This window comes from Candoia aspera, chromosome 8 (genome assembly GCF_035149785.1).
Source record: "Candoia aspera isolate rCanAsp1 chromosome 8, rCanAsp1.hap2, whole genome shotgun sequence".
Taxonomy (NCBI): Eukaryota; Metazoa; Chordata; class Lepidosauria; order Squamata; family Boidae; genus Candoia; species Candoia aspera.
The window spans coordinates 1023479-1038669 of record NC_086160.1 but is presented as its reverse complement, the minus strand read 5'-3'; the positions used below and the strand labels follow the sequence as shown (position 1 = coordinate 1038669).

Sequence of the window (15191 nt, the reverse complement as noted above, 5' to 3'; positions counted from 1 at the left end):
CTTCAGGCCCTCCTGCACTGCTTCCAATATGCTTCTGAGTGTCATTCAAAGTGCTTGCTTTGGCCTGTAAAAGCCCCGTGTGGCTTGGTTCCTTGATGCCTTTTGAACCTTACAGGTAGTCACTGCTAGCAATGGTGCTTACGAACATATTTTCTTTTTCCTTTAGGACAAGGGAAGATACAGACTTGACAGGCCATGAAAATGTAATTCTGGATAGATTTTCTGCTCCAACAAAATACCAGCATGTACAGACCAGGAGAGAGAGTGAAACGGCGATTGCGCATTCATGGCTCCAGCATAAGAAATGTTGAAGTTGCTAGAGGGAGAGCAGGATATGGATTTACTCTTTCCGGTCAAGCTCCCTGTGTTCTTAGTTCTGTCTTAAAAGGAAGTCCTGCAGGTTATGTGGGACTTAAGGCAGGTGATAAAATATTTGCGATAAACGAAATTAATGTGAAAAGAGCATCCCATGAAGATGTGGTGAAGCTAATAGGCAAATGCTCTGGGGTTTTACACATGGTCATTGCTGAAGGGGTTGGTCATGCAGAACCTTATTCAAGTGATGAAGAGGTTGGGCTTCATGATGGGAAGGGGTGGCCAAAGACCAAGCCTGACGTGAAAGGACTGGGTATAAACCGCGCAGAGAAAGTGGTCGAGGAAGTGCAATCAGGTGAAATTTTCAACATGATCTTCGAAAATTCTAATATTTGTGCTAATAACATGCAGATATCAAAAAGAAAGGAAATGCCAGTTCACGAAGTGGCTAAGTTAGAAACAGAACCTGAACAAATACACGATATGCCTAACATTCTATACGAGGAACTGCCACAAACCTTGAATGATGACTCAGTGTTTACAATTGGATTGGAAAACCAGGATTATTTTGGAATCGATGCAAGCATTTTAAACGTGGCTATGGTTGTGGGCTACCTTGGATCAATTGAACTTCCTTCTTCAAGTTCAAATCTGGAATACGATAGCCTGCAGGCCATCCGTGGATGCATGCGTCGTCTTCGGGCAGAACAAAGAATCCATTCATTAGTGGTGATGAAGATTATGCATGACTGTATTCAGCTGTGTACTAATCAGTCGGTTGTGATTGCAAAGTATCCAGCAGAAAAGCTAGCATTTAGTGCTCTGTGTCCCGATGATAGAAGGTTTTTTGGGCTAGTTACCATGCAGAGCATTGATGATGGAAGTTTAGCTCAGGAGGATGAAGCAGTTTTGAGGACATCGTGCCATGTGTTTATGGTGGATCCGGAACTATTCAGTCATAAAATTCATCAGGGCATTGCACGACGGTTTGGATTGGAATGCACAGCAGATCCTGATACCAATGGCTGTCTTGAGTTTCCATTGTCATCTCTACCGGTTCTTCAGTTTGTCTCTGTTTTGTACAGGGACATGGGGGAATTCATTGAGGGCGTGCGTGCTAGGGCCTTCCTTGATGGAGAAGCAGATGCTCATCAGAACAACAGTATGAGCAGTAACAGTGACAGTGGAATTGGAAATATTAACCAAGAAGAAAAAAGTAGGGTTTTAGTTGTTGACTTAGGAAGCAACTCAAACAAACACGTGCTTAGTAATATACAGGGCAGTCCAATAAATAGAGGTCAGGCTGTTTCCCACTGGAATTTTGGTCATGAACAAGAAGAAAACTCAGGGTTAGAACCTTTGTTCCAGAATGATAAATCTCAAAATCTAAGTAAATTGCTAGCTTCTTCAGCTCATATTGAAGTTCCAGTGGTTTCTTCCAAAAGCTCAGTGCCACCACGTAAGAAAAATTCTGTGGACATTTCCAATCAGAGGTGGTTGCCTGTTCATGTATTAAAAGATTGGCAACAGGGATGTATAAGCGATCAAGAGTCATACACAGATTCTACAGATGGCTGGTCAAGTGTCAACTGTGGGACGCTTCCCCCTCCTATGAATAAAATCCCTGCTGATAGATACAAGGTCAACAGCAGCTTTGGCCAGCCTCATCTAATCTCCCAAAAGAAAGAACTGTCTGAGAAAGAATTTCATATTGCAAATTCATTTGATTCTCAACAGAGTTTCAGAAAGCCCAAAGAAGAGAAAAAGGTAAGAATGTTAATAAAATATGCTAATTGGATTGAAATGCTATTAGAAATTGTGGGGAATACATATTCTGCCATTACTGGGGACATGAAAAATAGATTACGGGTAATCGAAATATTTGATAAACATCTGCTACATTTCTGCAATGGAGACTTGGAATGCCCATTGTTTTACAGTTCTCTATATAGCTAATAATTACTGACGTTGTATATAAAGTCCTATGCACAATAAGCTTTTAAAAATTATTTACTTATGGAATTTATTTACCACTTCAATCTGTCATAGACTTTAACCAATGTACAGAAACCAAATAATAATTTAAAAAATGAAACAACAATAACAACAACAAAAGGGGGAGAGTGGCAAAAGCCCAGAAGGCGTGGGGCAGGGAAGCAAAAGGTAAAAAGGGAGAAGCAGGAGGCCAGGGCAGGAACTATGGAGTTGCAGGAGGTGGTGCAACTCAGGTGTTTCTACCCAGGTGTTTCTATGGGAAATAAACGGAGATCAACAGAAGGCAAATACAATGTGATGAGCATCACTGGAACTTTGGGGCAGGATGATACTCGTGATTGGCCCACTGTGCTGGAAGGCTATAACTGACTTTAAAAGAATAAACCCAAGAGAAAAGGAAGGCTATGTACTTAAAGAAAATATATACTTGCACAGAAATTCAGGAATTGCAACATGGAAAGCCTGAATGTGCATGGGTTCCCCGAGGCCAGAAAAATATTTCAAGGGATTCTCCAGGGTCAAAAAGTTGAGAAAGGCTGATTTAGAGGGACTCAGTTCTCCATAAAAACAAGTTATTTTCCCTGGGATTAACACATCTGGGACACACATCTGCACAGAATCCCATTCAGAATCTTTTAGAACTTAGATAGTGTTGTTTGGCAGAGGCCCTCCTCCCATATGTAAAGTCCTTCAATTTGTTTTTGACTGCCATACCGTTAGTGTGTTTGTTCTGGAACTGATTACCTCCTTCTTAATTTTTAGTTCTTAATCTTTAACTCTTCTTCAAAACTTGATAGTTATTTATCAGAACACCTTGTCATCTAGATGTCCAGCCTTTGACTTATGGTCCCAAGGACCCCATTTCAAAAATTCACATTATAGGAATGAATTTCCCCCTCTCTGATGGGTTTAAATTACGTCTTTTTTTAATCTTGGTGAAGGTCATGGGCTGGACACTTGTAAGCACAGCCAGGTGTTTATTGAAAAAGCTCATCACAATTATTCTACTCACATGCAAGGCAGAGCAGACTTTTAAATTATAGCATCCTTGTCTTCCTCAGAGCCTCCTAACTTGTCCCCCAAATTGTCTCCCTTATCCCGAGCAATCAGATTCACCACCACCCTCTGAGAATCCTCAGATCTCTGCACGAAGGAAGTCACCCATTCAGTGTGCAAGATGCCCCCTTCTTTCCTTCTAACCAGGGCAAAAAGGACAGGGATAAAGGACCTGTTGCTTCCCCTATTTCTGTTCGTCTCCAGCTCTGCCCCCACAGGGTCCACCATTAATGGATTCTCCAATTCCTACTGCCCACTTCTTTCTAGGTTCTCTTCAGACACAGGAATGGGAGAGTTAGTTCTTGTATGGTCAGAGCAAAGCAACGTAATATCAAATCAAGCTGTTCTCTGAACAGGAGACAGATGGAAACTGTCCATAGTCTGTTCACATCTGTAGCAAAAGCTGCCAAACTTTCGAAGAGAAAGAGGGTGCCATTTTCTGCCCAGACAAGTCCTTCAAGTTCTTGAGATAAACCTTGAGACACTCAAACGAAAGAGAGAATCTAGTTAACATTCTTTTTGATTAGCACCTCCCAGCCTGCGGAGATCGAGAAACAGTGATAAATGCCCAAACAGGAGTAGGTCCCTCTCCGGTACTGCACAGCGTAATGTTATGTGTTACTGACCAATGGAACCAGACCCTGCAACCAACCCAGATGCCTGCTTTGCCTCCACATGTGCATCAGTAGCACCATTGCAGGCCACAGCAACTTTACACACAAGATGAGAAGCCCCTTCACATGCTCTCCCGCCAACGTGACAGATGCCATCAGTCGAAGAGAATATTTGTAGCTCAGGGTTGAACCGTGGAGTCCACAGTTCAACCCTGAGCTACAGAAACCACGTTCCATCACCTACTCTTTGGACCCCTCTCGTGTTTGAGAAGACAGTCTGACGTTATGTGCTGTTTGTGCCATTATGAAATAAGTAATAATTTCTAGGCAAATACTTGCGCTCGTCACAGAAAATGATTCATGTTATTCCTTCCATTTCCTGCAATAGAGGACTTTGTATACTGCTGATATAACCTTGTGACAGTGTTAAGCAGTCCATTTGGTGTTAACAACAGAAAGCACAATGCTTATATTGCAAAGGATCTACAGTAGTGATAGGAACTAATTGAATAAGTTGCACAGATGAAGAGAATCTACTCAGAGTGGGCTTGGTCTTGACAGATGTACAGGCAGGATTGCTGTTGAACATTTTCATGTTTACATTCTTCACTGTCTAAGGTGATGCAACTCTGCCTAGAAGTCAGTCAGGCAGACGTTGATGTAGCTTGAATACCTGGGCTGGGTAAACAGATTTTCCTGCCCCTCCTTCCCCCCGTAGCCCCTAAAGGGGTGTGGGACGGCCCTGAGTGGAACAGGCCGCCTTGGTCTGCAGTAGCGTTAAGCGGGGAAGGAAGGAAAGGATGTCCTCAGGCCAAACAGAGACCTTGTCCGGGAATGGCTCTGCTCAGGGAGACTGACAGGGCTCTCTCCTGAATGCTCGACATGGGAGGATCTACCGACCGTCTGGGTGGCACTTTTGGGGCGCAGGAGCAGCTGCTCGGGAAAGGAGGAGATGCTGAATGGTTTGTCCCGTACCAAATGCACATACCTAAGTCTGGATCCACCCCGCTGCATGCTCAGAGACACTGAGTGGAGGTGAATAACGGAGGGTGCAGTTAGAGGATGGGTCAGTGGCATTACATTGTACAGAGAAGTTGGAGGGGAAAAAAGCGGGACTGCTACTTAAACCATATGTCCCATATCATAAAACGTTTGGTTCTCAGATTAATTCAGAGCACCCAATAATAGAACAATCATTTTAGACTCTATTGTTTAAAAATAGAACAGAAACCTACGATTAAGATTACATTACAGCGTCAATGTCGACACTAAACCAATTCCAGCTGCTGCTAATTTTGCTTGACAAAGAACTTTTTAAAAAAGAAACTCTGCAAATGGAAATAAAGATTGGACAGAATAATTACACAACAAAAGGAACTGATGTAGGGTTATGCAATTTTGTTTGCATTGTCCGTGCCTCAGTAAGTATCTTTGGATTATTTCAGCAAATATCAACTGCTCATAGTGAATTGGAACTATGGATATCTTGTGATAAACAAGAATGCAGTAAGTGCTTATTTGAGTATTTGCAATTCATGCTTCCAAATGTTAGGGCTAATCTTCTTGTAAAATTAATAGCAATAGCGATCCATAGAGCACTGGAGACTTGCAAGTTACATTCCCGGAGCCCTCACATTGAATAGGGTGGCAGGTTCCTCTTTTTCTCTGTGCACATAACGGCATGGCAGATGGTGGAGATCTCAACGAGGTCCCTTTGTTGCCACCTAACACCAGCACAACATCTGTGCTGCTTCATGTGCTCCAGAGCATTGAGGGGGGAGACTACAGCGTGTTGCCAGTGGGGGTCATCTTGACCTACTGTTGGCTATGTTGTCTGGGGCTCATAGAAGTGGAAGTCTGAAACTCAGCAGGATGCATTGCAAAGTTAGCATCCAAAGGTCCATACTTGCCGAGCCCGGATTTCCACAGTTGCTTTCTTTGTGTACTGGTGTGTGAATGTGCAAGAGAGTTGTTTGGGTGTGAGTAATGGGTTGAATACCTTTCTAAAGTGATAGTTGCAATGAAATTAGTAAGTAGTCATTAACTCCACTAACATTAATTTAGTCTTTGTCCCACCATAGTCCTTTTTGGAGTGTGTCTGTGAAAGCAAGTGGGTGAATTGCTTACATTTGCACACACTGGGGGGGAATACCCAAGACTGGTTTTACTGAGTTGGCCACAGGTCTTTTCTGAATGATTATAACATTTCTTCAGTCTAAACTTTGTTGTCACTTTAAGTAATTACCTGTTCTGTAGCTAACTACGGCTCTGAGCTGTAGGCAGCCTCAGCCGGCACCTTTCTAAGCAAGTCTGAAGCAAGGTTGAGCACATCTTCTCTGGAAGATTGAGTAGCTACAGAACCAGATGAAAGCTGAGGTTGCAAAAGGGAACTGCGTGGGATGGAAGGGCCGTTCAGACCCTTCTGAACTGCGAACGCCGTTCAGACCCTTCTGAGGAGCGTCTGCCACGTGAAATGGGCGAGGATGCATTTGATGAAGGCAGCAAAGTACTCGTAGCGAGAGCACCCTGGTGAAGTGGCTACATCGTGGACTGGGACGGGGGAGGATGGAACAGATCCACCCTGAGGCATGGAGGCTCGCTGGATACTTTGGGTCAAACACTCTCTCTCACCATGCCTGGTGGATGTTGTGGGAAAAAATTGGAGGAGGAGCTGTAGATCTGTTCTCTTGAGCTGTTGGAGGAAAATCTATGGACACCTACGAAATTTGAAGGCCATTTTTAGAAGGATCAAAGCAGTCATTACTAAAATGAAGAGCCCCTTGCAGATTTCTGTTGTTTGGAAAGGGTAATAAGGATAAGAATGTGAATGCAGCACTTCTTTTTTCTGGGATTGTGTTTCAAAATTAGCATTCATGTTATGAATTAATTTGTCACAATTAAAGCTAAATTTCTGCCTAATTATGCTTTGATTTCCTGCTGGCAGAGGCAGAGAAAGAAGTCCTCCTCTGACTTAGCTGTGCCCTTCAAATATTGATCTTAGTTTAGGAGACAAATCTTCAAAGATAGGCTCTTTTTAAAAGAAAAATATGGTTGTTTCGTTTGTTTGTTTTATTTCATGTGAACTAGGACAGCAGTGGAGGTGAAGAATCGATTTAAGGGACTGGACTTAGTAGATAGGGTCCCGGAAGAACTCTGGACAGAAGTTCGCAACATTGTTCAGGAGGTGGCAACAAAATACATCCCAAAGAAAGAGAAAACCAAGAAGGCAAAGTGGCTGTCTGCTGAGACACTAGAAGTAGCCCAAGAAAGAAGGAAAGCAAAAGGCAACAGTGATAGGGGGAGATATGCCCAATTAAAGGCAAAATTCCAGAGGTTAGCCAGAAGAGATAAGGAATTATTTTTAAACAAGCAATGTGCGGAAGTGGAAGAAGACAATAGAATAGGAAGGACAAGAGACCTCTTCCAGAAAATTAGAAACATCGGAGGTAAATTCCAGGCCAAAATGGGTATGATCAAAAACAAAGATGGCAAGGACCTAACAGAAGAAGAAGAGATCAAGAAAAGATGGCAAGAATATACGGAAGATCTGTATAGGAAGGATAACAATATTGGGGATAGCTTTGACGGTGTGTTCAAAAGCATCAATCTTCCTTCGCTCAGCCTTCCTTATGGTCCAGCTCTCGCAGCCATATGTTACTACAGGGAACACCATTGCTTTAACTATGCGGACCTTTGTGTGATGTCTCTGCTCTTAACTATTTTATCGAGCTTTGTCATTGCTCTTCTCCCAAGGATTAAACATCTTCTGATTTCCTGACTGCAGTCAGCATCTGCAGTAATCTTCGCATCTAGAAATACAAAGTCACTGCTTCTACATTTTCTCCCTCTATCTGCCAGTTATCAGTCAAGCTGGATGCCATAATCTTGGTTTTTTTGAGGTTTAGCTGCAAGCCAGCTTTTGCACTTTCTTCTTTCACCTTCATCATAAGGCTCCTCAGTTCCTCTTCACTTTCAGCCATCAAAGTGGTATCATCTGCATATCTGAGATTGTGAATGTTTCCTCCAGCAATTTTAACTCCAGCCTTGGATTCCTCAAGCCCAGCATGTCGCATGATGTGTTCTCATACAAGTTGAATAGGTAGGGTGAGAGTATACAGCCCTGCCGTACTCCTTTCCCAATCTTAAACCAGTCCGTTGTTCCGTGGTCTGTTCTTACCGTTGCTACTTGGTCGTTATACAGACTCTTCAGGAGGCATACAAGATGACTTGGTATCCCCATACCGCTAAGAACTTGCCACAATTTGTTGTCCACACAGTGAAAGGCTTTAGAATAGTCAATAAAACAAAAATAGATGTTTTTCTGAAACTCCCTGGCTTTTTCCATTATCCAGCGGATATTAGCAATTTGGTCCCTAGTTCCTCTGCCTTTTCTAAACCCAGCTTGTACATCTGGCAATTCTCGCTCCATGAATTACTGAAGTCTACCTTGCAGGATCTTGAGCATTACCTTACTGGCATGTGAAATGAGTGCCACTGTTCGATAGTTTGAACATTCTTTAGTGTTTCCCTTTTTTGGTATCGGGATATAAGTTGATATTTTCCAATCTGATGGCCATTCCTGTGTTTTCCAAATTTGCTGGCATATAGCATGCATTACCTTGACAGCATCATCTTGCAAGATTTTGAACAGTTCAGCTGGGATGCCGTCGTCTCCTGCTGCCTTGTTCTTAGCAATGCTTCTTAAGGCCCACTCAGTCTCACTCTTCAGGATGTCTGTAGTTTCTTGGGTCCATTTTTTCCCTTTTTTAAATATGGGAAGATCATTAGCTCTTCTTCAGTCTTCTGGCACTTCCCTTACATTTTAGGAGTCAGTAGTCTTGCCAGTTCCTTTAGCACCCTGGAATGTAATCTATCTGGTCCTGGAGACTTGAATTCATAACAGGGAAGCTAGGTGTTTTCCTCAGCAATTTCTTACCGTATCTCTTCTGCCCCGCCCCCCCCCTCCAGGTATGGCTTCTGACTACCTTTTCCATTTGCAAAACACAGATGCAAAATAGAAACTAAGCGATCTGACCTTCTGCCTGTTGCCCAGCACCTTCTTGCCAAATTCTCCAGCTGGTGGACCGATCACTTTCAGGACTTTCCTCTTGTCCCACACGTACCATGCTTTTATTACATGCACCCTTTTCATTTTTTAAACTTGTCCTTTTTGTTTCTCAGCTTATCAGGAAGCTCTTTATGCACCCACTTTGATCTCCCATCTTTCTTTCTCTTCAGTATTTGTGTTTAGACCTTAATTATCTTATTTTTCAGAATTTCCCAGCCCTCCTGAATTGTTTTTTCCTTTAGGATTTCTATCCATGGAATTCTTCCTACTTTTCCCTTTAGGTTGTTGAAGATCAGGAACACTGATTTGTCTCTCTGTCTGCAATATGGTGAGTTCCAGGAGGACATGGTCCCTCTCTCCCAGACGCCCTGCCACTTCCGTGTCTTCAACACTTTCCTCCCTGTATTAAGGACCAGGTCCAGCATAGCTGGCCCCATGGTCCTTTCCTCCACCGTTGGATGGTGACGTTGCCTGCAAGGCACCCCAGTGATCTCTCGGCCCTCCCGCTGGCTGCAGAGGTTGATGTCCAGGCAGCTGAAATTCCACCACGCTCTCTTTTCTGGCCACCTCGGCTGACTGTCTTGCGAATGTTTCATCCATATCTCCTGATGCATTGGGTGGCCTGTGGTATGTTCCCACGAGAGTGTTACTTTTGTTCCTCTTTCCCTTGATTTTCACCCAGAAACTTTTAGCAGGTTTTATACTGTTGGTGTCGTGAATTTCCATACAGATGCAGATATTCTTCATGTGTGATGTGATACTCCCCTCCCCCCTTTGTTGGGTCTGTTTCCTTTGAAGAGATTATGCTCTTCTACATTAGCATACAGTATATACACACACTATATTTTAATGTATAGTCTAACTTGTGACTATTAAAAGCAAGTGGTATGTTTACGTCTCGCCCAACCCTGACCCTACTGGAATTGTTCCTTCGCTGGGAGTGGAGTCAAATGAACAGATCTCTCATTTTAGGCCGTCGAGGTTCTGCAAAAGTGGAGAAACTCAAATGTCCGGAGTGCAGCGTGGAGAGCTCCAGCGGGGGTTGAAGGTTGTGCTGTATCTCTCGTGGGTCTGTTTGCAAAGGAGGAACTTTCCTCCTCCGCATGGGTGTTCCTCTGTTTATACAAAAGGATTGTAGATACTGTTATTTCCCCAGCATGAGGAAAATGAGGAGGGTTTTGCCCCCAAACAGTTACCTGGGAATTGAGGGGGAGATGGCCCTGTTTTGGTGGAAAAGAGGAGAAGAAGCTGTGGGGAGCCAAGGAATGGGCAGGAGCCCTCTTGCTGCAAAGGAGATGCCTGCCTGAAGGTGTCCTGCTGTTGGCGGCGTGTGTCTGTCTGTCTGTCTGTGTGTGGCTTGATGAATCTAACCCCACTTGTAATGCCTAAACAGGGGCATCTCTCTTCTGCCTTCCCTTCATCACTGCCCAGTTCTATTCTTTATTTCTCTCCTCTCCTCCTCCATTCCGTTGATTTCCTTGGGGTTTCTGCTGTGTCTTCTGAAAGGAAGGGGTGGAATATGTGTGAGGCATTTTTATGCAAAGGAGTGGGGTGTGGGTGTGGGTGTGTGAAAGAGAGAGAATAGCATCTGTAATTCTGCCAGGGGCAGTTTGATTGATTTTATAAACGGGGCACCTTATTCTACAGATAATTGGTTTTATTCAGTGGTAATTCATTCAGCTTCCTTCTTGTTGTTGGCCTGGCCTGGCTCTGGGCAGGTATTTGTGGCCAGAGATCTCTAGGCCCCCACCCTCCCCAGAGAGGGGGAACCCCTGAGGCCGGGTGGCCTCCACTGAAGAAGGCAAATCCCAGCTGTCAAGAGGGCAGCTTTTGGTGCACAAGCACTTTTCTGCTTATGCCCCTTTGTGGGTAGGGGTTGGCTTTAAAACAATGTTCAATACAATTTGCTTTTAAGGAAGTACAAGGATAAATAGATATCAGCCATGAAGAATGAAGATTGAAACCTAATTAAATATCTATCTTGTGGCTTATTTAGAATGCAAAATTTGGACCTGGTTTTGGATTGGTACAACTACTCCAGCGTTCTTCTTCAGCTCGAAGATCATTTGGACGCTCAAAGAGATTCAGCGTTACTCGTTCGCTTGATGATCTTGAGGTAACTGTGACTTCCATGATTTCCTAGGAAGATGGGCAAATGAGCATTAATAAGTTAATTCTTTTTGTTGCAGGAAAAGTAACAGAAAGTAAGTACAAATGTACTTTTGGATACTCTGTCTAAAGCCTTTACGCTTCCATGGTTCCTAATTTCTGAGTCTAAATTCTACTTATTCTTAACAATATTCAGTATTCATAACTGCAAAGGTTTTCTTATAGAGGGATATACAGAATTATTTATTTAGCCTTCGTGGATGGTTGGGTGGTGGCATAGGGCACTTTAAAGCTTTGATGTTCACTTCCTTTGTATGGGTCTAGCTTCTCAGGGAGCTTGGTATCAGTCAGTCAATCCATCATGCCACCAGGTGGGGTGGCATTCTTTCTTGTCCCCAGATGCCCTTCTGAAGAATTACGTTTTTACAACTCTCTGAAAACATAGAAGGAAGGGGGTTGGTCTGAATAGGCTGGGATAAGTCATTCCAAGGAAGAGGGACATCACCAAGAGAGCTTCAGGTCCCTGAAGATGGTGAGACCTTGGTGGTGGAATCCTCAGCAAGCTGCCTCTCCCAGATGTCATAGGTAGGCAGATTCAACTTGGAGAAAGTAGTCAGCGATATCCCGGGTATGTAGGGCTTAAAGATGTCAGCCAGCACTTTGAATTCACCCAGAAGCTAACTGGCCAGCACAGCAGTTCCTGTGATAGTAGTGTTGCATGGGAAACTTTGGTGTACCTGGGCCACCAGCTGAAATATCTGCATGGTCTTCAAGCACAGCCCCGTGTGGAATGCACTGTGATAATCCATTTGCAAAGTGAGGAGGGCATGACTAACTGTGAGAAGAATCTCCTGATCCAGTAAAGTCTGTAAATGGCATAGAAGATGTAATTGTGTACAGGGCCTTCTGGCCAGAGCTTCCACCTGCTTCTGAATCAGGAGCTGTAAGGCCAGGAGGACCCCAGACCAGCTCTCTTTAGGAGAGCACTACCCCATCCAGAGCCAAAGATGGACTATCTCTGTCTTCAGTCAGCTTCCAAATCCACAGGCATTCTGAATTTATAGGATTCTGAGTTTCTTTCTTCTTATCCAGAATCTAACAATCTGGACCAGGCAAGGCAGTGGATCTGATGCCTGGAGTAGAGATAGACAAAAGGTTATCATCAGCATGTTGATGATACCTCATCCTGTGCTGGTAGATGATCTCTCCTAACCGTTTCATGTAGATGTTAAACAGCAGGGAGAGAGGACTGCACTCTGCAGCACCTGTAAGGGGATGACCAGCAGCCCACCTTCTCTCTACCCACCACCATTGACTGGCTGTGCCAATTCAGGAAGAAGGAGGACAACTAACGAATAGTGTTCCCCGCCCCAGACCTCACAGCAGGCCCAGGAGTGTACCATATTCAGTGATACCAAACGCCACTGACAAGTTCAGTAGAACAAGGATAGTTACACTTTTCTCCCCCGTTCTGGTCCCACCAAAGGTCATCAACCAGAGTAACCAGTCTGGTTCAGTCCCACACCCAGGCCTGAATCCTGACTGAAAAGGGCCCAGATAATCCCTTTCATTTGGGGTTGTTTGCAATGTTGCCCAGCTGTATTCTCAACAATCTTTCACAAAAAGGGAAGGTTAGAGACTGGGTGGTAGTTGTCTAAAACAGCTGAGTAAAGCAATAATTTCTTCAGGAGGGGACCCACCACTGTCTCTCCACCTTTTCACTCAAGGATGCGTTTGTCACCCACACACCCAGCCTCCTGTCACCTCTGGCTGCTTTCACCCGCCGGGCAGGGCAGGGATATATCCACAAGCAGCAGGATGCAGGGGGCCATGGGACTGACCTGGAGGGAGAGGAGGAAGAGCCGTGGCAGCGCTCTGATAAGGGGAACCTCAGCCCAAAGCAGGAGTGGACGTTGAGGAGGCGTCTCAGGCTGGACCCTCCCTGGCTCTCCTTAGGATAAAGGCAGGGAGCGGGGAGGCCCTTCAGCTTCGGTGAACCCTGCTTAAAACTGTGGGGTCCAGAACCAGTACCTGCAGCGGGGCCTGACCAGCGCAGAACAGAGTTGAATGATTTGGAAATTATGCGTCTGTTGACACAGCCTAAAACTGCATTTGCCTTTTTTGCAGCTCATATTTAGTTGGCGGTTATTTAGTATTCCAAGACCTTCTTCACAGTGGCATTTACACAAGAGTCCAATATCAAGGACAGCCTTTTCTGAGCTAGATTAGTAAAGCGAACAGCCCATTTATTACACCGGTTCAATTTTATTATGGTCACTGACCAGTACAAGATACAATTCTATAAAGATACACACATTAGCCTTAAAATATGAACCATCTGATTTAAAATAATTTTGAATTTGAATTTACAAGTTCCAATTAAATGCTAAAATACATTTAGATCACAATGTAAATGAGCCCCTTAATCAAATTTAAAAATGATCTTATTAATTTACATTATCATGGCTAATATTCTATCAAATATAAGTGTCTATAAAAATATGGTATGTAAAATATTAAAAAGAATAATAAAAAGAGTAAAATATGTATAAAATATGATATATAGACCACTTAAAGTTATTACAAGGGGTACATTACTACAAAACCAGCAGCGAGTGTCCTTTATATTTCTGCCGCAACCCCCAGGGGTAAAGTTCAGTGCATTTACCCTGGAATTTATCATGCACATTCTTCCATATGGGAGGTACTATTACTGCAGATTTCATCATATCCTTTCCCAAACCAAAAAAAAATACACACATTTAAAAATGGATTTCAGAGCATAACTTGAAAATCCTGAACCAATTCCTGACCATCTTGGTTTGCTTCGGTCCATGTATAATTGGTGTGCAAATGACATCCCACCCTTGTTAGCAGCAAAGAAGGTTATAGCAATTCTGTCTGTCTCAAGTGAGACTATGGCAGGTGTTTCTGAGTCTTGCTCCCAACTGAGTGAGTCTAAGGTAACCTTGGAAGCAGTGGCTCAGAATTTACTTTTTGGGAGTGACTTACTTTATTAATTTGTTCTGTATTACGTTAGAACATTCTTGAAGACACTCTTCAACATTTCAGAGCCTGCTGATTTAAAATAGGTGGGTGTGGTACCGATTTTGTGGGAATCCTGTTCTACCAGGAAGGAGAATCTTGTAAACTTACTCAAAGGAGCAAAGAAAAGGCAAGTCGATTGGAGCAAGACACAAGCAGACTTGCACGCAATTATAATCTTGAGATGAACATGCAGCCACATGCCAAGAAACGGCAAATTGTAACAAGCTTTCTACAGGACTGCTTGAATCCGGAGCTAGCTCGGTTGCCTAAAGAAAGAATTTAAAAACCGCTCAGTGAGAGAGATTTCAGGCGGATGACCCACTCATACGCTATCTTGGTAGATGGCTTGTTGCTATGCAGGGATTGTCACAGCAGAATTTAAAGCCTTGAGTTTGAGCTGCTTCCCTATTTTATAGCGCAGGGGAGAAGCCTCTGTTTAACCTGGGTGGGTCCCCTCTGGCGGGGAGGGAGGAAGGACGGACGGACGGACGGACGAGCAGACCCCTCGTGCTCCCATTTGTCTTGTGAGCCAGGAGAGCGGAACATGTCCCAGCAACCTGGCCAAGAATTTTACTTAAATGAGAGATAAGGCCTTCAGGTCTGTTTGTTCATGGATGAGATTTGCAAAGCCAGCCACGTAAGTATCTTCCACTTTTCTAAAAAGAGAACCTTTATAATCTACAGTACATTGTATCTTAGAAAAAGGGTTTTTTTCTCCCATTATTTTTCTTTATTCCGTAGATGGGTGATTTGCTATATTAGTTATTTGGTTATGTAAATCAGCAATACAATGATTTCTTAGTATTCTTATGTAAATAGTGACCTACACATTTATGTTTTCTGAGTAATTTAAAGTATTTATTATTTTCTATATGTTTTCTTAGCTGCTTTTGTTGGTTTCCAATGGCTCAATTATTTTATGGCTCGTTCAGAATCTAATCGTCAGTTTTGCTTTGCTTTAATTTTTTACCATTTTTTGAATTAAA

At 43.4% G+C, this 15191-nt stretch overlaps 1 protein-coding gene across 1 annotated transcript in view; it reads left to right on the top strand.

Annotated features, from left to right (window-relative positions):
• The first annotated feature begins 96 nt into the window (after window positions 1–96).
• RGS12 (regulator of G protein signaling 12) overlaps window positions 97–15191 on the top strand; it is a 72589-nt gene continuing 57494 nt past the window's right edge. The window contains exons 1-2 of the mRNA XM_063310835.1: window positions 97–2082; window positions 11045–11164. Of these exons, the coding sequence (XP_063166905.1) occupies window positions 244–2082; window positions 11045–11164 (1959 nt within the window). The 5' untranslated portion in view covers window positions 97–243. The remainder of the gene's footprint in view (window positions 2083–11044; window positions 11165–15191) is intronic.